Below are 21978 nucleotides of genomic sequence, written 5' to 3' on the forward strand. Positions count from 1 at the left end.
AGGGTTCTCCTCGCCTGATCTTTGCACGGCGCCAAAGCTCCAGCACACTCTCTGGTCCCGGGCTCCTGCCCCTGCATCTTCCACACCCCACTACTCAGTGACTTCCCTGCCCAGGGGCCTTGGACCCCTGAACCCATCCAGGCTCCACGGAGCCTTGGAGCCCCCTGGTGGAGAGGGCCTATTCCAGCGGGATCCGGTCTCCCAATGCTGGAGGGGCTGGAGACCTCTGGTCTGGGGCACCTGGAGTCACCTTGAAAGCTGCATCAGACTCTTGAAGTCGATTACAGTGCGCCAGAAGCACCCCTAGCACCTCCCTCAGGCATGGTGATCATAGACCCCCACCCTAAGCACCCCAAGAATCATTCCCAACGAACAAATCCCAAGACCAGTCACCATCGGGTGGCCTCAAATTGTCTCAGGGACTCCAAATGATCACAATAGCCCCCTTTCCTGGTGTGGTCTGGCACCCCTACACTTGCATACACCTTCATCTGTGCTCAGGGCCCGTGTGATGCTCACAGGCATTCACAACCGGTCCCCACTGTTTCCCTGCTTTGGATCCCAGGGCTTTCCTTGGGCTGTGCGTCCTTCGCTGAGGGCAGCAAAGGGGTGAAGATGGTAAAGGGCTGTGAGCCCCTCACTGACAAGCAGCAGGGAGGCAGAGGTTGTTATCCAAGGAGCTGGGACTGGGTCCCCTGGCTGTAGGTCCCCATGTGCAGCTTGTCAAAGTTATAAAAATGCACCCATACCCTGCACTCAGTGGATTTTCTAGTTGGAAACAAAGGCATCATGTTTATGACTTTTGCTTTCTCAAGTTTTTGGCTGTTGCGAAGGTAGGAAATTTCCCACTGACCATGACTCTGCTCTCGTGCTGCCTACTCCACAATTCCTGAGTTGCAATGAGTGCCCTTTGAAAGGAAGGATAGTGTCAGTACAAGGGCAGAGCCAGATGCAAAGCTGGGCTGTTACATGAGATGGTGATGGCACTTGTATGGCACAGGACCCCAATGAGTGTGACCCGAGCTACTATCTGCAATGATTCGGATTGAACTTCCTCCCATCTAAGACATCATGAGAGAAAGGCATGCTGTTTTTTACGTACTACTGAAAAACAGAAAATGCCATTGATCCCCAAACTCCCCCCCCCCAAGTGCCTGAGGGACCAAAACATGAAGATGAGAGACGATGGAAATATGGAGGTGCTTGTCAAATTAGGAAAATATGCACAACTCTCTGGACTTGGAGCTTGGCCCTTCTAAGTGCTGAATGTATTACAGAGGCTGTCGTTAATAATCTCACGGCTCCTGAGGAGGGTGCTGGGACCCTGCTCAGTGACTGCCCAGCCCCACAACGACCCCTTCTGTGGGGCAGACAGAGGTGGAGGCAGGGCTTCTTAAAATCATGGATGCGGCTTTATTTACCAAAGGTGCCAGCCCAGGGCTGGTTCTGCCAGCCAGGCCCTCAGATGGCTGTGGGGGATAGGGGGTGTCCCAGCTCAGATCAGTCCTGGTGGCCACTGGGGCAGTGTTCCCTCTTGGGGCTTCCGCCCGGTGGCACCAACACGGGCAGCAGGTGCCGGCACCGCCATCTCAGGAAGGCACTTTCAGCTTCGGGGTCCCCAGGAAAAACTGCAGGACACGGTCGGCCAGGAGCGCCAGGCAGAAGTCCAGGAGCAGGACCTGGGCGATGACCAGCTTGAACTGCAGGGCAGGGAGCACTGGTGAGCTGGAAGCCCACGGTCGGGCCCAGGCTGAGTCGTGGGGCCACGTCCACGGGGCCACTCACCTCCACGGGGATGTCCACGAGGCCAAACTGACTGTTGAAGTCAGGTGAGGAGCCAAGGAGCAGGCCCACGATGGCCAGGAGTGACACAGCCAGGCTCCACACCAGGGGCCTGTTCTCTGGTAGGCTCTCCATGAACGGTGGGCCCTGTGGGGACAGATGGATGGACAGTCAAGTGCTGTGGGGGCCCAGAAAGTGGGCAGGGTGAACTCAGGCATGGGCTGGACCTCACTTTGTAGTTGATGGCAAAGGTGGCCATCTGCATGGCCATAGCCATGATGTACACGGTGCTGTTGACCAGGCTCGGCTCAAATTCCTTGTACAGGTCCACAAACTGCTCCTGCCTGCAGCAACACATGGGGGACAGGGCCACCCTATGACTCTCACCATCCCTGCACAGAGCCAGGGCTGTCCCTGGCTGACTCCACTGCCGGGCTGCGGTCACCACAGGGCAATGTCTGCGTGTGCATCCTCGCGCACCCTCCACCGCAGGGACGCTGCCTTCCGCCCCTCCCCAACCCCCATGCTGGGACAGCACTCACTTCTCAGGGCTCCGGGCCTGGGCTTCGCTGTACAGGTAGACGAGACTCAGGAAGTGCACACAGAACTGGAGCACGACCGTGAGGACAGTGTATAGGTTGAAGATGTTGGGCAGGGGCCGCTCTCGGGAGAGAGTCTTGAGGGGCTGCAGCAGCAGGGTGGGGGGTCAAGGTCCAGGCTCACCCTGGGCCTACTCTCCCACCCTGCCTCCTAGCAGGGCTCATGCAGAGAGCAGTCACCAAATCCTGGAGGTTGTAAGTCAGTACTAGTCCCTGGAGTCCTGCTTGTCCCCCAGCACCTCAGTCTAGATGCCATCACACCCTCAGTCAATGCCTACACTCCACACAGCAGTCAATGGGCACTTAAAGTCCATCCTCTTTCCCCTTGTTCTACAATAAACCAAAGCCCTCTTTGGGGCCCACTGGGTGTGCATGGTTGACAACACCCACCTCCCACCCTCTCCAGCTTCCAGGGCCTCTTTTGCATCAGCCCATGCCAATCTATGACCTTTCTGCCTACTTCCTGGCCGGTTCCCTCATTCTGTAGGAACCCTACGAGCTCCCCTGAATGACCATGAGGCTGTGCCCTGTGAGTCACTTTGTATTTTTCACGACACCGCACGCTTTGAGTGGTCTTAATAATTATTTTCCCCATCTGTCCTCTCCTTGTGTGTGGGCTCTATGTGGCCCACCTGAGACCCCAGCTGGCAGACAGTGCTGGGAACCGAGTTGTGCCACTCTGGGGAGTCTCAGCATGTACCTGCCCTGTCCCCTGATTCTCATCTGTGATGTGGGGATGACAGTTCCCACCCTGAGAGCTGCTGTGAGGACAAACGGATGACACGTGGTGGTGTCTTTAACAGCCCATCCTAGCTAGCCCAAAGAGGCAAAGGGACTCGTGGGCTGGGGAGGGAACCCCTGCTTTGCCTGTGTCTCAGCCCACCTTGGAGCGGGAGATGAAGAGGAAGCAGCCGGCCAGCAGCAGCCCCTGCAGCGTGGCCTGGAAGTCACTGAACTTGACGCCCTCCAGGTAGAGAACACTCTGGCTATAGGCCAAGATGAGGGCATTGAGGGCCAAGATCTTGAACATCTGCAGCGTGGTCACCAGCGTGCAGCGGCCTTGCTTGATCACATGGCAGACTGCGGGGGGTGGGGGAGGAAGGTGTGGGCATGGGTGCCAATCAGGATAGGCCTGGGGTGGGCACGAGGGAGGGGCTGGGGATGGGACTCACTGCACTGGATAGAAGACAGCTTGGAGGTGAAGGGCGCAGCGATGCTGGCGTCCCCCAGCTTCACGATGGGTGTGCTCTCGTCCTCCAGTTCCCGCAGCACCTGGCTCAGGCGGTCCTGTGTGGCGGGCGACACGGGTGAGACATGGCCACCAGGGGATGCCGGTGCCCCCCTCCTGAGACTCACCCGCTGGGAGGCCAGCTGCTCCTCGGGAGGCGGGAGCCCCGACCTCTGCTTGGCCGCCCTGGAAGTGGCCCGGACTCCACTGTTGCTCAGGACGGGGCTGTCTCGGGGTCGTCGTCGCCGTTCAACGACTCGCTCGGGGGCGTTGGCCAGGAGTGCCACACCTGGGGGAGAGGCATGTGATTGTATGTCTGGAGGCAGAAGGAGCCTGCCACTCAGGCCCCGTGCGGAGTGCAGAGTCTGCTCACAGGAGCCCCAACTTCCTCATCTTAGCCCATCTCCCCAGGGAGTGTCTCAGAGAGCATCTATCTTACTTTCCACACTTAGGAAGCAAAACCCAAATACACAAAACACAAAGGAGACAAAATGAACAGACTCCCTAAGTCTATTGCCAAGGATCGTAATTCTAAGACGTAATAGGTGACAAACACCACAGTTGACTAATAAATCAGTTAAGAATCTCGAAAGAGCTACAAGTACGCCAGATCAGTTTTTAAACGTCAGCCCGATGACTACATTCTGTTGACAGGAATCCAAGCCTATGAACGCTTGGCAAATGCCTCAGCTTCCATTTGTGCATCGCCACTTGTCCCATCTCTCACTGGCCTTTGGCCCTCAGTGCCCACGTGGTCCCTGCGTGGGGTCGGGGGGCCTCAGCAAACCAAGCTGTATCTGCCACATGGAGCCTCCCAGAGGCCCTGATGCCCTCACCTCCCTCTTCCTCAGACACCTGTGTCCCTTCCAGGCCTGCAGGTCCCAGATCCCCAATCCCACTGGCCCCTGCCCCCCTCCCCAGTGCCTCCTCACAGAACTCGCTCAGTGACGTGTCTCTGAAGCTAAGCCTAAGCCCGTGCTGGCAGAACATCGATGGAAGCGACAGTCCATCAGCTTGAGGGACTCACCCACGTCAGCATGCTTCAGGGCACCAACGTCATTGGTGCCGTCGCCACACATGAGGGTCACGTAGCCCAGCTCCTTCAGGCTGGTGATGACAAACTCCTACGTGGGCAGAGATGGGCGGAGTGAGGGCTCTGTGCCGCCCCCAGGGCCCCACCTGCCCCTCTGCCTCCTCTGTACACACCTTCTGTTTGGGGGCCACGCGGGCGAACACCTGCACATGGGGAATGAGGCGAAGCAGCTGCTGGGGGTCCTCGGACTGCAAGTGGGCCAGGCCGTCACCCGTGAGGCACAGGGCATGCTCCAGGGCCAGCGCCTTTGGGGAGCCCCTAGCCAGGGGCAGTATGACACTGCCATCGATAGAGCGCCACACGCAGGGTCGACCTGCAGGGCCAGAGCCCAGGGTCAGGGAGAGGGGTTCAGCCGCTCAGCAAATCCCCCTCACGTGGACCTCACATATACGGTCCTAGTCTCATCTCCCTGAAGCATGTTCTTGCCCTCACCCCTCTTTATCCCTACCAACCGGGTCCACACCTGCAGCCCAGGAACCCCACAGATTGTTCACAGAACCCTCCCATACAAAGGATTCAAGAACCCAGAGCCTAGGCCACTGGCCTGAGACCACATGACAGTCAGATTCAAATCCAGACAGCCTGACCTCAGGAGCAAGGCACCCCTACCCCTGGGGCCTGCCTGAAACCTTCCTCTCCTAGGGCCTGGACACCCTGAGTCACTTCCTCGGGCCAGACACTGCTTACCAACCACTTCCTCTTTCTAGATGGCTGGCCTAGACGTGGATGCTGAGTGACAAGGACGGCTGAGGGAGGCCTTCTGGCACTGCATGGCTCATCCTGGGCTGTCCTGGCTAGGAGGGAAACCAGCCTCCACGTGCCTTTTGTTGTGGCCGTTTTGTTAGAGCAGCTTCATCTGCCAATCAACAGTCCCGACAGCCACCTCTGGGCCACCTGCCTACAATCCCTGGGCTCTGGAAGACCATAGTGCCTGGGGCTGGGACAGAGACGACAGAGATCTGGCACTAACACATTGACTAGAAGGGCTGGGAGATTCTAGAATCCAGCACAGTTCCCAAAGCTGCAACCTCCTCTGATCTGCAGCCTGGTGACATTCCGACGCAGGTCATTCCCCAGCCAGGCGCCATCCCTTGGCATCTAACAATCTAACAGACCCCACACCCCACCAGCCGGAGGTGCTGGGGCTGGATGTGCCCCTCAGTGGACTCTACCCTTGGGCACCACTGGCAGCCAATGTGGTTACTCAGGAATGACCAGAGGCCATGAGCTCTGGAGTCAGGACACCTGGGAGCAAATCTTCCAAGTACCACTGAGCGACTGAGGTCGATGAGTTTACTTCTCCTTCCTTGTCTACAAAGTGGGGGCCCTAACAGCTGACCTTGTCAGTTTCCTCCTAGGGGGTGCGGAGATGACAAGGGTGGTAACGTGCACCGCGCCCTCTGCCTGGGGTCTGGTCGTGCCAGCATCCCCGTGCTCACGAGAACCCTCACCAGGTACGACAGCCTGCCGGCCCCAAGGCAGGTGTGAGGACAGAAAACACAGACTGGCTGACGACAACCAACCACCCTGATTGTAAGTCATTGCTGATCCTGGAACCAGTAGCTGCTCGCACGCTGCTGGACACACGGGTGTGGAACTCCCTGGCCAGGGGGCCTGAGCATGCCGACGAGGCAAGGCTATGTTCCTCAGGCCTGAAATCCAGGTGGGCCACCAGACAGGAGCTGTTCTTGGACTCAGGGTCCCCCAGAGTCCAGGGCTCCACGGCGCCTCACCTTTCTCTGTGGGAGGCTGCAGGATCAGCGTTTGTGCCTTTTCAATGAAGTGCAGCTCCTGAGCCACGTGGCAGGCAGTGAGCGGGTTGTCGCCTGTGATCATGACCACCTGGCAAGAGAAGAGGGCTCAGTGGGGCAGGGCTCAACAGGTCAAACTCCAGCCTGGAGACCTGGTGATCGAGTCCCCTCTAGAGAAGGTCACAGAATGAGGTCTTGGTCTCCTAATGCAGAATGGGTTCCAGGGGCCACAATCCACCCCAACTTGGTGGCGTTTTATGCAAATAATTCACGTATGCATGTCTTTCTGAAAACACTCAAGCCTTTTCTGTAATACAAACTAAGAACCAGCTACTGGTGTGGACCCCCTTGGCTTGGTAGCTGCCCCAGGCAGAGGGGAACAGATGCTCCAGCCTTTGCACTTAGGGCCCAGTGATGGGAAGATGGGCTGTGATTGCTGAGAGCCAGGTGGGTGCCGCTCATGTCACCACCTCTGTGACTGCTCACTCACCTCCCACATTCTAAACTGCATCCTGAGTCCCAAACTAGAAAACAGAAACCACAGGACAGATGGATGCGGTCTGTCTGGGAAGTGCCTCTGTATCCTGTCCCAGCTCCAGCTCTTCCTGTCTAGGATGGGGTGGAGTGGGGGAACTGCCCTTGCATCCCAAGGATGCTGAGGGCCAAGGAAGCAACTTGAGATGGGTGGGCACAGGCCGGGTCCCAAGGCATCCTCAAGCCTGGAAAAGCGTTAGCACCAGAGCTGTGACGGAGCTCAGCTGAAATCCAAGAAAGACGTCCTTGCTATTAAGACCTGGATACCCACTCAAACCTGCCCCACTGAGGGGAGAACTGTCCTCTACTGTCACATCCCCCTCTCCGGAAGGAACAAAGACCCACCCACCCATCAGGCCACCCTTGGGGCCCAATGGGGAGGGGTGTGGCAGCCATACCCGGTGGGACGCATTCTGGATCTCACGGATCACAGCCTTGGAATCGGCCTTCAGCGGGCAGGAGACCACAATGAAGCCAACGAACTTGAGGTTGCACTCCAAGGCCTCCCGTTTGACTTCCCGGGCCTGTGTGGGGACACAGGGGTGCCTTACAACCCATCCCCCCATCACTTCTGAGCTGGTAAGGGAGGTCAGGGAAGGCCCCATCTTTACAGGAGGAACATGTGAGGGTCAGAAGCTGAGAAGTGGGGAGGGCAACCCACAGGGGCTCAGCAGGGCCGTGTGGTTTCCCTACCGTGGGGCCTTTCCTCCCTATGTGGGCAACAGCAGGGCACGGAGCCCCTGTGACTCAGCCTCCCAGACAACAAAGTCAGACACTCCTTTGTTAATCACTGAGCACACACTCACCCTGTTCCTCCTATCAGAAACCCAAACCTCCTGCCCTCACAGAGCTTGCCTACTACCAGAAGCGATGTGAAATAAAATTACAGAAATCAGAGCACTAACTGCCATGAGAAAGGACAGCAGGGGAACGAGACAGACAGACTCAGGGAGTGGCATCAAGCAGGGCGGCTATGAACATAAGCCCACAATCTGGTGCGCACTCTGGAAGAATCTCTCAGCTGCCAGGTGTTAAGTGGACTGGATGAGGGCCCAGGTGGAAGCGGATAAAGGAGGAGGACTGACGGTGGAAGGGGAGAAGAAAGCTGATGACCGATGTGACGATGTAGGGCACGAACGAGAGCTGGAGGCGCCCCAAGACCACACGGTGACAGGGTGGTTGGACAGGGTAGGGGCAGAACTGGGATGGAGACAGGAATCTGAGGTGCTTCCTGGTGATCCTTGGGGAGGTGTGAGGACCCAAGGGTGTAGGGGTAGGAAGCTGGATGGAGGCGGGCCTTGGTTGTGCTCGGCAGAAGTGGCCTCAGGAGCCAAGATGGGATGGGGTCCCCTAAGGGACAGGGCACACAGTGGGGAAGAAGGGACCAAGGACCGAGTGCCACCCAGGGCCTCCAAAGGTGGAGACATGCGAAGAGGAAGAAAGAACCATGCCTGCTCATAGTGGCGCTGACGGGAACAGAAGGCGGTGAGGACAAGGGGCCAGCAGGTGGAGAGCCTGGGCCCTTACCTGCTGGTGGGTGAGATGCCCCAGCTCCTTGTACCCCAGCGCCAAGACTCGGGCTCCTTCCCGGGAAATCTCCGTGTGGATGTGGTGGTAGTCAGGTGGGCACTGGGCGAACTGCAGGGAACGCGGGGGGATGTCACCGACCGCCCCGCGCCCCCCTTCCCCCTGGGCCGGGGCTGGCTCACCATGGAGTGCAGGGTTTCGGGGGCCCCCTTCACAGCCGCAATGTAGCAGAGATCAGTGGAGCCTAGCTTCTCATAGGAGGCGAGCACGGACATTCGCTTTAGGGCACTGGCAAAATGAAAGCGCTGGTGAATTTTCAGCCCCTGAGTTTTAATACTTCGGGGGAATACTTTCTCATCTGGAAACAAATAAGTACGAATCCTGAGGGCCTTCGCTCCAAAGAGGCAGCCAAGCCCCCGCCTCCCCCTTCCACCCCTCTCTTCCCCCCACCCCCAGACCCAGGGCCTGCAGGTGGGGGTTGGGGGAGGCTCCTCACTCCAGGTAGGGTCAAGGCTGAGAGACCTGTGCTCAGAGGACCCTGCCTGTGACTTCTGACAGGGTGGGGCAGGCTCTACTCCCACGGGCATGGACTGTCTCAGGTCAGAGGTGAGCCTGTGCCCACCCACCTAGGGGAACATCACGGTTATAGGCCTGCCTGCCCGAGGTGGACACACAGGTGTCTCCGAGGGGTGCAGCCCGCCCACCCAGGAGTGTGAGAACTGGGCCCAAAGCTCCAGCCCCTCACCTTTGGTCAGCGTCCAGTCCACAGCTGTCAGCATAGCCTTCTCAAGTGGATCACCCACAAGGGTGCCATCATCCAGCTGCATGAGGGAGTGGCATGAGGCCAGGGCACGGTGTGTCTCTACAGGGATGTTAGACACAGGAGTGACCTCCTTCCCGTCTCTGCAAAGAGAGGAAACCGCTTGTTATGGAGTGGAGGGACTCTTGGGACTTGCTAGCCAGGATGAGGGATGGGCCTCCACTCTGTGCCAGTCACTACAGGGGCTGAGACGCATGGTTTTGGTCTTCATGCCAACTGTGCCCATCTCAGAGACGGCTCTAGGGATCGTATGGCTGCTTGGGGTGGGAGCTGAGCCTCCACACTGCTGTCACATTGAAGAGTACACGGGGAACACCCCCCTCTGCCGCCTGATCAAACTTCAGTGGTCCACTGTGATGGGTGGGTCTGGGTGGGTGCCGTCTGTCCCTTGAGCTCCCAGAAAGCCACCTGCTGGGGGAGAGGCCTAGGCCCCCCCATGCTCACCTGAGCCCGGCCACCCCACGAACGACTAGGCTGTCGCTAGTCAAGGTCCCTGTCTTGTCGAAGCAGCACACCTCTACCTTGCCGGCAAACGGGATCCGGAAGGGCTCCGTGCAATACATGTCTGGGAAGGGGAGGAGCCAGGGTCAGGGGCTCTGCCAGGCCCCGGCCCGCCAGGCACCCAACCCTGTCCCAAGCACTCACAGAGCTTGGCCAGGGCAATGAGGGAGGTGTTGACAGCCAGAGACAACTCGATGGGCAGCTCAGGGGGCACGACCGAGGTGAGGATCAGTGTGCATTCCAGAAACAGCTTGTAGCGGTTCCGGCTGGGGTCCTTGGTGCCTGCGGAGACAGGGCTGCCAGCCTGGGGGCCATGGGGACAGGTCCCAGCAGACAGGTGAGGGGCCACAGTGCATACCTTCAATCCACACGTAGGCAGCTGCTGCGATGGCAAAGACCAGGAGGAAGAGGATGAAGATAAAGGTCTCCAGGTTGTTTGCAGTCACCCTCTTGACTCCAAAGAGGATGGTTCGAAGCAGCTTGCCCTAGAAGGACAGGGGGTTAGAGGCCTTTCCTGGCATGGGGGTGTGTGGTAGGGGTGGCCTCCAGCATCTGACAGCACAGAGGGTCAGAGTATCCCTCTGCTGATGGGGAGGGCCTGCCCTGGGCCCACCAGTGAGTCCTGCAGCCGTGACACAGGGACCACACAGGTATGTGGGAGGCTGCAACTCAGCTAAGGGTTATAGAGACCAGTGACCAAAAACTGGGGGTTAGGGAAAGAAGTGGTTTAGATGGGGGACTGGGTTTTCCAGAGGGAGGTCCGGCCATCACCTCTACCAGGCAGCCCTCATGCCATTTTAGTGAAGAGTTTATGAGCATGACTCTGTACACCATCCCAATGTGTGTGGCAACAGCCCGTTCTCTGTCTGTGCTCCCCACCAGAAGCTCAGCTGAGGACAGCGGGCTCAGTCTAGGGCTTGCCTCTGCACCCTGCCCCGAACCAGTACCCTCTGTCAGAGTAAGCCTGTGGCGGGGATGTTCTGGGGTCCATAAGAGCCACTGTCTCAACTGTCTGCCTCCTGCCCTGGGGCCCACCCTCCCCAGAGCCAGACAAGGGGCCATACCTGGGACGTGTTGAATCCGGTCCTGAGGACGTAGGCCACGCACCCATTGTCAACTGCTGCAGAGACAAACAGACCGAGCATCACTTGTATCTGTTCGTCCCGACTCCCGCACAGCCAAGCAGGTGTTGAGGGGGTGGGGACGGTGGGGCCAGAACACCCCCGGATCTCCCCAAGGCACCTACGCTTCAGGCCCGTGGTGGCCTTCTGTGGGGGGATGTGCTGTACCACCTTGGTGCCCCCAAAGATGACGTGGAGCCGGGAGTCGGCCTGGAGGTCCAGCACCCGGTCGGGGCTGAGGTCTTCAATGGGCTCCTGAGGAGAAAAGAGAGGATGGTGAGGGCGCTCTCACCTCGGCCTCCTTCTCCATCCCCAGTCTCTCAAGAGGGGGCCCCTGGGGCTGGGTTGGGCCCCTCTGACCCTCACAGGGTTCCCAGCCTGACCTCGTCTTCTCCCCACCTACGTGTGCGCATCCACTCCTCGGGATCCCCCAAATGGCCTCACTCGGGGTTCACGCTCTCCTGGTTTCTCTTGGCCCACCCTAGTCCGACATCCCCGGTCCCTGGCCTGGACAACCCCCAACGACCTTGGCCTCTCTCTTCACCACCCAGCTCCCCTTCGTTCAGGGTGCAGAGCCCCCCAGGAGAGCCGGCAGCTCCGTCTAGGCACCGCACCTCCTCTGGCTTCCTCCAGCCGTGCCTAGGCAGGATCCCGGCCTAGCGACCAGCCCTCTCCCTGCTCCACGAATGAGACAGTGAGGCACGGGAGTACACCGAGCACGACCCCTACTCCCCACCCAGCACCTTCATCTGTGGCACCGACTCCCCTGTGAGCATGGCCTCGTCCACGATGCAGCGGCCGCGCAGCAGCAGCACGTCACAGGGCACTAAGTTCTCCTGTGGGGAGCGGCCTGCGGGAAGGGGCGGGAGGGTTGGACGGAAGCCGAGAGAAGGGCTCCCGCCAGGACGGAACAGAACTGTGCCTCACCGATTGACACAATGTCTCCCGGAACGATCTCATCGCTGGCGATGGGCCTCCACTTCCGGCTGCGGTAGACCTGGGTGGAGGGGAGGTGCACTCAGCTCTGCCTCTTGAGAGGGGGCATGATGCAGGTGCACGCCGAGAGCCGACCTCACCCTGCCCTCGCTCCACGCCCACCCTGAGACTGGCAGGTGCCCTCCGCACCCCCCCCACCCCCCCCCGCAGCAAGTCTCCCTGTTGGCCACACCTGGATCATGTGAGGCTTGTTGCCCATCTTCCGGATCTCTGACATGTTCCTCATCTGCTGCTGCACCAGGGAGGCCTCGAAGGCCACCAACATGGAAAGTGTGAAGACGCTGTAGTACCAGTACTCATCCAGACACCAGAGCCCCACGCAAAAAACCTGCAGGACACAGCCTGTGTGTCCACACCCCCGCCCGTCCATCCACGGGAGCACACGAAGATGGACAGCTGAGGAGGCCGGGAAGGCACACCACGGGCTGTTCTACCCACGGCCCAGGCCCGTGCAGACAGACAGATTTTCAGGTGTGGAGAAGGGAGACTGCTCTGGCTGTGGAAGGCCCAAGGAACAGGGTGGGGGGAGAGCCCAAGCTGCTGTTTACCTGGAACACAAAGAAGGGTGCCGTGGCTCTCTCCTTGAACAGCTCTGAGAAGTCAGGCACCACCATCTCGGCCCTGCAAGAGACCAGACCCCACATCTTGTTCACAGCGTGAGGCCTCGGGAGCCCCTCGGGAAACAAGGAGCCAGGAGGGACAGTCCACTCGACTGTGACTAGCATGCTAACTGCTGCCAGCCCTCTGCTCCACAGAACCCAGGTGAAGCTTCTGAATCAGCGACAGGTTGTTCAGGTAGCCACGCACTCAAGCAGGGTTAGTGCAAGACAGAACTGGTCATCAGATTGGGTGACAAGCAGGCGGAGAAGGAGTACCTGACTGTGGGATGGGGGCCCTGAAGCTGTGCAGGAGAGGCCTGGCTGTGGGGTATTGTGGGGTCCCCTGGGGGCTGAGCCCCACCCTGATTTCGAGAGCGGAGGTCTGGAGCTGAAATTTCTCCCAAACTCCCTCAACGAAAGCCCCAGAATTTGAGGAGTGGGGCCTAAGGGTGTGTTCTGCGGCATTGTGTGATAGCCCAGCAGGGCCAGGGGACGAGCCAGGCAGCCTGGGTCCTCCTCGCCCTGCCCTTAGAGATGAGTACTAGAGGCGAGATGCGAGAAAAAGAATCCACTGTGATAAAAACAAACAACAACAACAACTGGGGCCCATTCCGCATTGTCAGGTGACTTTGCATGAGGCAGGAAGGTGTGCAAGGGGACATCCCATGCCACCATCAAGGCTGACCTTAAGCAGGGAAATAAGTAAAAAATTTCTTATAAACCTCCCCACTACGTTGCTATTTGAAATAACACATCTGTATTTTTAACGTTTGCTTATTCAGAAAGTGAGACTGTGTGTGCACCTGCATGTGTGTGAGCACAGGGAGGGGCAGAGACAGGGAGAGAGAGAATCCTAAGCAGGCTCTGTGCTGACAGCGCGGGATCGGTTTGGGGGGATCGATCTCACAAACCCCGAGATCATGACCTGAGCCAAAATCAAGAGTCAGACGCTTAACCAATTGAGCCACCCAGGTGCCAACCCCCCCAACCCACCCCGCCTCTGCTGCCACCATCTGTAATTTTTAAAAAGCAATGAAGTCAGGGAAGAATTCCCTAAAGGGTCTAAGGATTTTCAGGTCGAGGATGATTATCATGGTGGCAGGGACAGGGGCTCTGAAGTCCAGCTCTGCCCCCTCCCAGTAGTGTCTCGGCACTGGTGGTTTTGGTGACTCAAGAGAAAGCACATACGTACAAGGCATCTGGCATCCTGCCTGGCACAAAAGAGAGCCAAGGTGATCACTAACAATTCCTTTTACCACTCTTCCTGAAGTGCTGGGAAAAATATGAGGACAAAGGTGACAACTTACACTCAGGAAAAAACCTTAAAAACAAAGAGAAATAGGACACCTGGGTGGCTCAGTGGGTTAAGCATCTGACTTTGGCTCAGGTCACGAACTTGAGGTTTCTGAGTTCGAACCCTGCATCGATTCTCTCGCTCTCTCTCTCTCTGCCCTTCCCCTACTTGTGAGTGCACGTGCGTGTTCTCTCTCAAAACAAATAAACTCCAAAACAACAGGGGCGCCTGGGTGGCTCAGTCAGTTGAGCATCCGACTTCGGCTCAGGTGGTGCTCTCACGGTCCGTGAGTTCGAGCCCTTCATCGGGCTCTGTGCTGACAGCTCGGAGCCTGGAGCCTGCTTCAGATTCTGTGTCTCCCTCTCTCTGCACCCCCCCCCCCCCCCACTCATGCTCTATCTCTCTCTCTCTGTCAAAAATGAGTAAACCTTAAAAAAAAATAAAACGACAAGACTAAAAAAAATAAATAAATAAGCCAGAGAAAAACTATAGTAATTACAAAACGAGGATCAACAACCAACTCCGGGGCCTCAGGCCAGGCTCCCATGAAGAGCTGCACGCACTCCCCGCTGGAGGGCCCTCCAGGGTCCCTGTCAGCAGGCCAGCTCAGGGGAGACAAGACTACAGCACATTTCTCAAAAGGTGCCCGCCATCTTCACCTGGGATGTATTGTTTATGTATTTATTTTTGTTAATGTTTATCCATTTTTGAAAGACAGAGAGAGACAGAGCACAAGCAGGGGTGGGGCGGAGAGTGAGGGGGACACAGAATCGGAAGCAGGCTCCAGGCTCCGAGCTGTCAGCACAGGGCCCGACACGGGGCTCGAACCCACGAACTGTGAGATCATGACCCGAGCCGAAGTCGGACGCTCAACTGACTGAGCCACCCAGGCGCCCCTGGGATGTATTGTTTAAAGGGTAACCTCCTCCACCCCACTTCCTAGGCACCCTGACTCGGGAGTGTGGCGGGGAAGAAATGGGAAAGGGGCCACTGGCGCGGCCAAGCGTCCCTGCTGTGACCGTGGGCAGAGCTCCAGCCCTGTCAGAACACGGGGGCACCCTGGGACTCACTTATTGCTCCCAAACTTCTTCTCGGCCGCGCGGATCTCAGAGTCCTCCTGGAAGCCTCTGTTGCTCTGGTAATATGAGAAGGCATTTCCCACAGGGAAGGCCACAGGGAGGAAGCGCTTCTTCTCCAGGGCATCGTAGGAATACTTGATCTTCTGGAATTCGAAGGACAGCACCTCTTGCCCATCTTCACCCTGTGGGAGCAGAGGCATCTCTGTGGCAGAAGGCCCTAACCTGGGCGTGCCTGACAGTGCCTGGGAGTCCACCCCCCGCCCCCCGCCCCAAACCCTGGGCTGGGCGGCCCAGCAGCAGGTCCCTACCTCATCCCGGTGGAGGGCCACAAGCTCAGTGGAGCCATTGTTGGGGGTCGGCACCACCTTCACGAAGGTTGCTTTGCTGGCGTCGTACTCCTGTGAGAGACAAAGTGCTGCTGCTGAGCCCTTCCCACCCCCCAGCTGCACAGCCCCCACCAGGGAGGCTGCACGCACCGCAGGTCTGGTCGCAGAACACGCCACTGGGCTCCGGGGGCTGGCCCGGCCGCTTCCCCATCTGTCACTGAGACATAGACACTACCTGACCACACTGCTGGTCTCGTGTCATAAAATCAGGAGTGATGGACAGCGCCTGACACCTGGGGCACTGCTGAACTCAAACAGGAAGAAGGCCCCCCCGCATGAGATGCGCCCTCAATGCACATGGGCCGGGCCCTGTCCCAGCCCGCTGGCCTACTGCTGCTCTGCCTCCCCTCCTTTAACCGTTCATCACGTGTCCTGAAGTGACCAGGGACGACGAGGCAAGACTCGTCCTTGCCTCAGCTAAGGGTCTCTGCACGAGCCGTTTTCTCTGCCTGGAACATGCGGTCACACACTCAGCTTCAGGCCCTTGCTCAAATGTCACCTTCTTAGGAGCCCTCCCCTGGAGGAGGCTCCATGTAAAGGGCCCTCACAACACTCCTTTCCTCGTCCTGTTTTTTCCTTTTGAGCACTGATGGCTGAGTACGAGCTCTACCTCTCTCGCTAACGCCATGAAGGCAACGGCTTTCGTCTGCTTTGTTCGCTGCAGGCCCCTCAGCACCTATGACATGGAGGCGCTGGCTGGAGGTCAGTTAGCGCTCCCTCAAGCCCACGCTGCAGCCAGCTTGCGGCTGCCGGGCCAGCCCGCTCAGTCCCTGGGACGTGTGTGTTTGTGTGGGGAGGCGCCAAAGGGTGGCCCTCAGTAGAAAGGCCCTGACCCTCGGGGCATTCACCGGCATGGAAGCAGTCAGAAAAGAACGACAAAGACAAAACATTAAGCGATGAACTTGGGGATGGGAATGCCACGGAAAAAAAGTGCAAAGTGCTACGTGGGGCCGGCCCCACGCCAGGAAGGCTGCGGTCATTTCAGGCTCTTCTCACTGTGGAACAGGAGGTGGGTGTTACAGTTCTCGCTTTACACAAGGGTGAACTGAAACCCAGAGAGAAGCACCCGTCTGAGATCTCTGATCCCGGATCTGCCTGTCCTAACCCCACAGTCACTTAGCTCCTTGTCCTTCATCCCTGGAGAGGAAGTGAACAGTCACGTTTTTTACCTGCAGGCCAAAAGGCAGCTGGACGTTTGGGGAGAGATGTCACACTCTCTCCAATTTCCCTCCATTTTTTGGTCCCTCATTGGAATCTTTCGTTGTACTGACCTGAAGCCACCAAGCCCATAAGTTTGAGCCCCTCCTCTGGGATAAGGCTTGTTGGGGAAACAAGGGACTTTATTCTCTCAGAAGAGAAAGAGGACCCAGCCCATGTTTGCAGTCAAAGAGAGTGGACTTCTCTTTCTGCCGCCCTTAATGCTGCTCCCTTTCCCTCTCTTTCCAGCAGACACACGCCTGGGATCAAAGGGGAGACTGGCTGGACCTCAGTGCCCATGGCTCCAAACATGCCAGTGTCATCCAAGGCAGGCCCAGAGAGCGGTGGTGCAGTCACTGATAGTAACTGCTGACCCAGGGCAGCTCTCCCTATCCAGATCCTGGCAGTTAAGGGTCAGAAGTGCTACTGTGCTTCTAAAAGTGTGTTCTGAAAGAAGTCCTCACTGTCACCACACTCAGCTTGCAGGCAGGCATAAAGAGACAAAAAGCAAAAAGCACTTGAAGTCACTTGCTCACAAACTGCTCCTGCTCCTCTTAAATGCTTGCTATGATCAAAGTGCATTTCAACCTAATTTTGGTCCTAGTATGTGAGGGCCTGTAAACACCAGACAACAGAGCTCTCAAACCAACCTCCACAGACAAGTAAACTCACCCGGCGGGTCTAGCCTCACACTCTGAAAACCAAAGTAGTAGACAGAGACACAAGGGAAGAAAGTAGTACCGTTTCTAGAAGCAACCTAGTACTTGCTATTATGGTCGCTAGCATTAACAAGCCATAACAAAGAAGAACATATGTCGGATCCTACGCTGAGCTTTTTATAGATATTAGCTTCCCGAGCCTAAATGACCACACCAAGGAGGGATTCCAGAAAAAGGAAATAACCTGCGTCAGGGTCGCACAGCAAGTCAGTAGTAGGGCCAGGGTTTGGACACCCAGAGGGCAACGCTGGGGACTCAGGCCCAGCAAATGGGAAGTCCGGGATGGAGTGGGGACCTACACAAACGTCGTGACTGCGACCCGCCGCAAGGTTCGACCGAGTCGAGGGTCAGGCTCGTGCCCGAGCACTTACCGGGGTGCAGGTGAGCGCGCAGTGCGCGTGCACGGACCAATGCCCCGAGAGGACGGTGAGCGCGTGCGCGAGGCAGATGCTGGCGAGCACAAGCAGTGCGGCTTCGGGTATCTGCACCCAGCTGCTGCCCCAGCCCCAGCAGCCGGCGGCCGCGGCGCCCAGCCAGGCCGGGTAGAGCAGACCCGCGAACGGCAGCACCGTGAGGCGCCGCAGCAGTGCCAGCCGCCGGTACGGCCACACGGCAGCAACCAGCTCGTCACCGCTCGCTATGAGCGCCGGCCCGGCGGCGAGGAGGGTGCGCGGCTGCGGCCCGGGCTTGGGCTGCCCGCCGGGCCGGGCCCCGCAAGGCCTGGCCCCGCAAGGCACCGCGTTGCCCACCGCAGCCGCCGCCGCCATCTTTCCCAGCGCCGCACTCGCTTCCGGGCAGAGGCACCGCCTCACTTCCGACGGCTTACTTCCGGTGAACCTTGGGTGCCGCCATGGCAGCTGGGGCTAGGGAGAGCCGGACAATTGCAGAAGCTGCGTCCGGAAGTGGTTACTCAGGGCGCCGCCATGACAGGCTGCGGCCGGAAGGAGAGGTAGGGCGCGGCCATGACAGAGAAAGTCTTGAAAGGGCTAAGGCTGCCCCCGCCGCCCTGCCACGCCGGACTGAGACCGGAAAAGACGAGGCTAGGCGGGCTGGGCCCCACCATGACAACTAAACCGGAACTGGGGAGCCCTTGTCCTAGGCTACCGAGCAATGGCCTGTTTGCGTATCAGGGGCGGAGCCTGGGCACTGCGGAGGCGGGGCCAATTACTGAAACGCAGGCATTCTGTGGGCGAGGTCAGGATCCGCCGAAGGGGCGGGGTTTGTCACGGGGGTGGGGCTTGTTAAGGACCCGGGTCCTTGGTTGGTCTCGGCGCCGGGGAGGTCCCTCCCTGGGGGTCCTGGGGGAGGGCAGGTGCTGACAGGCATACAGAACACAGCCACAGCTCACCAGAGCGATCGTGAAATAATGATTACACACACATGTTACTACTTTAACATAAATATACGAAAAATTGTTTATTTGAGATTACGTATGTTGTGTAATGTTTACTCTCCTACTATTGCTTGAGCAAAACCACAATAGGGCTAATTAACAGCGGCACTTAGTAGTATTTGGTAGTACTACAAATAGAAAACATTGTTTCTCAAACAATATGTTTGAGAAAAATGTATAACAACGCTTTTATGTTTCTTTCCTCTCACATAAAAATTTATATGAACTGCTTTTTAAACTCTTTATAGGATATTTATATTTGTAGGTTATATTGTTGCATATTCTTAGGGTAGTAACAGTAAGACTTCGTAAAAGGAGAACATAATAAATGCAGTAGGACTTCGTTAATATTCTTTTTTTTTATTTTTTTTAATTTTTGAGAGAGCGTGAGTGAGCAGGGGAGGGGCAGAGAGAGAGGGAGAGAGGATCCCAAGCAGGCGCTGCTCTGTTAGCTCAGAGCCGGATGCAGGGCTTCAACTCACTAATTGTGAAATATGACCTGAGCCGAAATTTGATGATAAATTCACTGAGCTACCCGGGCGCCCCTTTAGTTAACATTGTATATTTAATGAAAATAATGATGACGTTTCTTTCTGTCCCATTACACAGTAGAATATCTTTACTCTTTCAGTTTTCTTTTCCAATAATACTTATCTGAGTGGACTGCAACCCTTAGGACAGCTTTTTGTTTTATATAGTGATAAAACGAATGCAGTCAAAGGTGGTATCACTGATTTGCTTCCCTGCTTTTATCAAGCCCACGGATTACTCAGATTCTTGGTGTCATTCTAATGTGATAACATGAAGCTGAATATTGTCTCGACTAAAGCCTTGCAGAATGGATTTTACTTGTTAGGTTTTTGACTTGGATAGTTTCTAGATCTTGAAAATAGGGTGCGTTTGTTTGTTCTGGAGACCCTATTCGTCAATCAGGTCTTTGCATCTATACATTCATAATACATTGCTATCTGTGTCCAAAATGTTCATTATTTTTGAACACTCTAGAGCACATTGGATGTCATCGTAAGTTAAACCTCCCTTTCTCAGGGACAATGGTTTTTAAGCACATAGGTAATTTGAAATTGTGATATCAAAGCTAGACTCCAAATAGCTACTTTATTCAGAAAGAAACTGAGAATATCCTGTTAAATTTGTTGATTTAATTTTTTTAATTTAAAAAAATGTTTAAATTTTAGAAAAAAATTTGAGAGAGAGAGAGAGAGAGAGAGAGAGAGAGAGAGACCGTGAGTGGGGGAGGGGCAGAGGGAGAGAGAGAGAGAGAGAGAAAGAGAGAGAAAGAGAAAATCTTAAGCAGGCTCCACGCTCAACACAGAGCCAGCCCAACGTGGGGCTCTACCCCACGAGCCTGAGATCATGACCTAAGCTGAAGTCAAGAGTTGGAAGCTCAACTGACTAAGCCACCCAGGTGCCCCTTGACTGCCCATTTCTGAATACATTTTGAAATCTGAATCAGTCCTTATTGCAAAAAAGTGAGTCTTTTTTAGGGGCACCTGGGTGGCTCAGTTGGTTAAGCGTCCAACTTCAGCTCAGGTCACGATCTCACAGCTCATGGGTTCCAGCCCCACATCAGGCTCTGTGCTGACAACTCAGAGCCTGAACCCTGCTTCAGAATTTGTGTCTCCCTCTTTCTCTCTACCCCTCCCCCGCTCACACTCTTTCTCTCAAAAATGAATAAATGTTTAAAAAAATGAGTGGTCTCTTTTTGCCGTATGAGGTTTTAGGAGCAGTCACTTCATACCTGTCTGGGGTCCTATGGCTTCTTCAAAGATCATCGGAGAGTTTTAGAGAAACAGTACCTAAGTTTCTGCTTTACTAGAATTGTTTTCTCCACTCTAATCTTCAATGCATTTCCAAATTAGAGGACATTTTTCTTTTGTCTATTTTGGAACTGATATTATGACGGTCAACTAAAAAAAAACACCTTTTTTTCAAAGTTTGTTTCTTTTATTTTTTTATTTTTTTTTAACGTTTATTCATTTTTGAGAGACAGAGAGAGACAGAGCATGAGTGGGGAAGGGGCAGAGAGACAGGACGTCACAGAATCTGAAGCAGGCTCCAGGCCCTGAGCTGTCAGCACAGAGCCTGATGCGGGGCTCGAACCCACAAACTGTGAGACCATGACCTGGGCCGAAGTCAGACGCTCAACCAACTGAGCCACCCAGGCGCCCCTATTTCTTTTATTTTGAGAGAGAGAGTGTGTGTGTGTGAGAGAGAGAAGAATCCCAAGCAAGATCCACACTGCCAGCGCAGAGCCCAAAGTGGGGCTCGAACCCATGAACTATGAGACCATGATCTGAGCCAAAGTCAAGAGTCAGATGCTTAACTGACTGAGCCACCCACGCCTTTATTAGAGCGGTTTTAGGTTCAAGCAAAATTGGGAGAAGGGTACATGATTTCCTGTATATCCTCTGCCACCTCAGATATATAGCACCCTGATTAGCAACATCCCTCACCAGAGTGGTACATTGTTACAAATAATCCCAGTGCCTGTAGTTCATCTTTGGGTTCACTCTTGGTCCTGTACATTTTATGGGCTTGGACACATACAGAATGAATGTATCCATCATTACAGTATCAAACAGAGTAGTTTTACTGCCCTACAAGTCCACTGTGCTCTGTCTCCTCATCTCTCCTTCTCTCACCTCCTGGGAACCACTGATCTTTAGTGTCTTCCATAGTTTTACCTTTTCCGTAATATATCACTGGAATCATACAGTGTGTCCCCTTTCCTGATTGGCTTTTTCCGCTTAGTAATATGAATTTATGGTTCCTCCATATCTTTTTATGGCTTTATATCTCACTTCTTTTCAATGCTGCAGAATATTCCATTATCAGTTTGTTTATCCATTCACATACATCTTGGGTCTTCCAAGTTTTGAATTATGAGTAAAGCTGCTATAAACCTCTCTGTGCAGACTGTTTGCTCATTGATGGCTACATGGTGACTTCTAATTAATTCTCGACGTTATTGAGATTTAATTGACACATATCATTGGGTAAATTTAAGGTGTACAATGTGATGATTTGGTGTATGTATATATTGCAACATGCTTACCACAATACAGCTGACACCCTTTTAACCCTTTACCTCGCCATTTTTTAAGTTTATTTATTTTGAGAGAGAGAGAGAATCCCAAGCGGGCTCCGTACTGCCAGCACAGAGCCCAATGTGAGGCTCAACTCACAAACCGTGAGATCATGACCCAAGTCAAAGTCGGACACCTAACTGACTAGCCACCCAGGCGCCCTTCACCATTTTTTGTTGTTGTTACAGTGAGAACATTAGAGCTCTACTTTCACAGCCACTTTCAAGTATACAATATTGTTAATTATAGTCA

General features: G+C 55.6%; 1 protein-coding gene across 1 annotated transcript; it reads right to left on the reverse strand.

The window, feature by feature from the left end:
* Positions 1 to 1390: 1390 nt before the first annotated feature.
* Positions 1391 to 18046, reverse strand: ATP13A1 (ATPase 13A1). Its single transcript, XM_049642501.1, has 26 exons — positions 17598 to 18046; positions 15233 to 15322; positions 14916 to 15106; positions 12501 to 12573; positions 12125 to 12280; positions 11884 to 11953; positions 11700 to 11806; positions 11082 to 11211; positions 10900 to 10955; positions 10194 to 10320; positions 9980 to 10117; positions 9779 to 9899; positions 9260 to 9417; positions 8697 to 8872; positions 8515 to 8625; positions 7386 to 7511; positions 6436 to 6544; positions 4816 to 5015; positions 4637 to 4733; positions 3738 to 3898; positions 3554 to 3668; positions 3265 to 3461; positions 2325 to 2467; positions 2015 to 2126; positions 1786 to 1929; positions 1391 to 1700 (listed from the first exon to the last, which is right to left on the reverse strand). Exons 1-26 carry the CDS (start codon positions 17991 to 17993, stop codon positions 1590 to 1592), a joined length of 3615 nt encoding a protein of 1204 aa, XP_049498458.1. The 5' UTR covers positions 17994 to 18046; the 3' UTR covers positions 1391 to 1589.
* Between the last annotated feature and the right edge of the window lie 3932 nt (positions 18047 to 21978).

The sequence above is a fragment of the Panthera uncia genome, chromosome A2 (assembly GCF_023721935.1).
Source record: "Panthera uncia isolate 11264 chromosome A2, Puncia_PCG_1.0, whole genome shotgun sequence".
Lineage (NCBI taxonomy): Eukaryota > Metazoa > Chordata > Mammalia > Carnivora > Felidae > Panthera > Panthera uncia.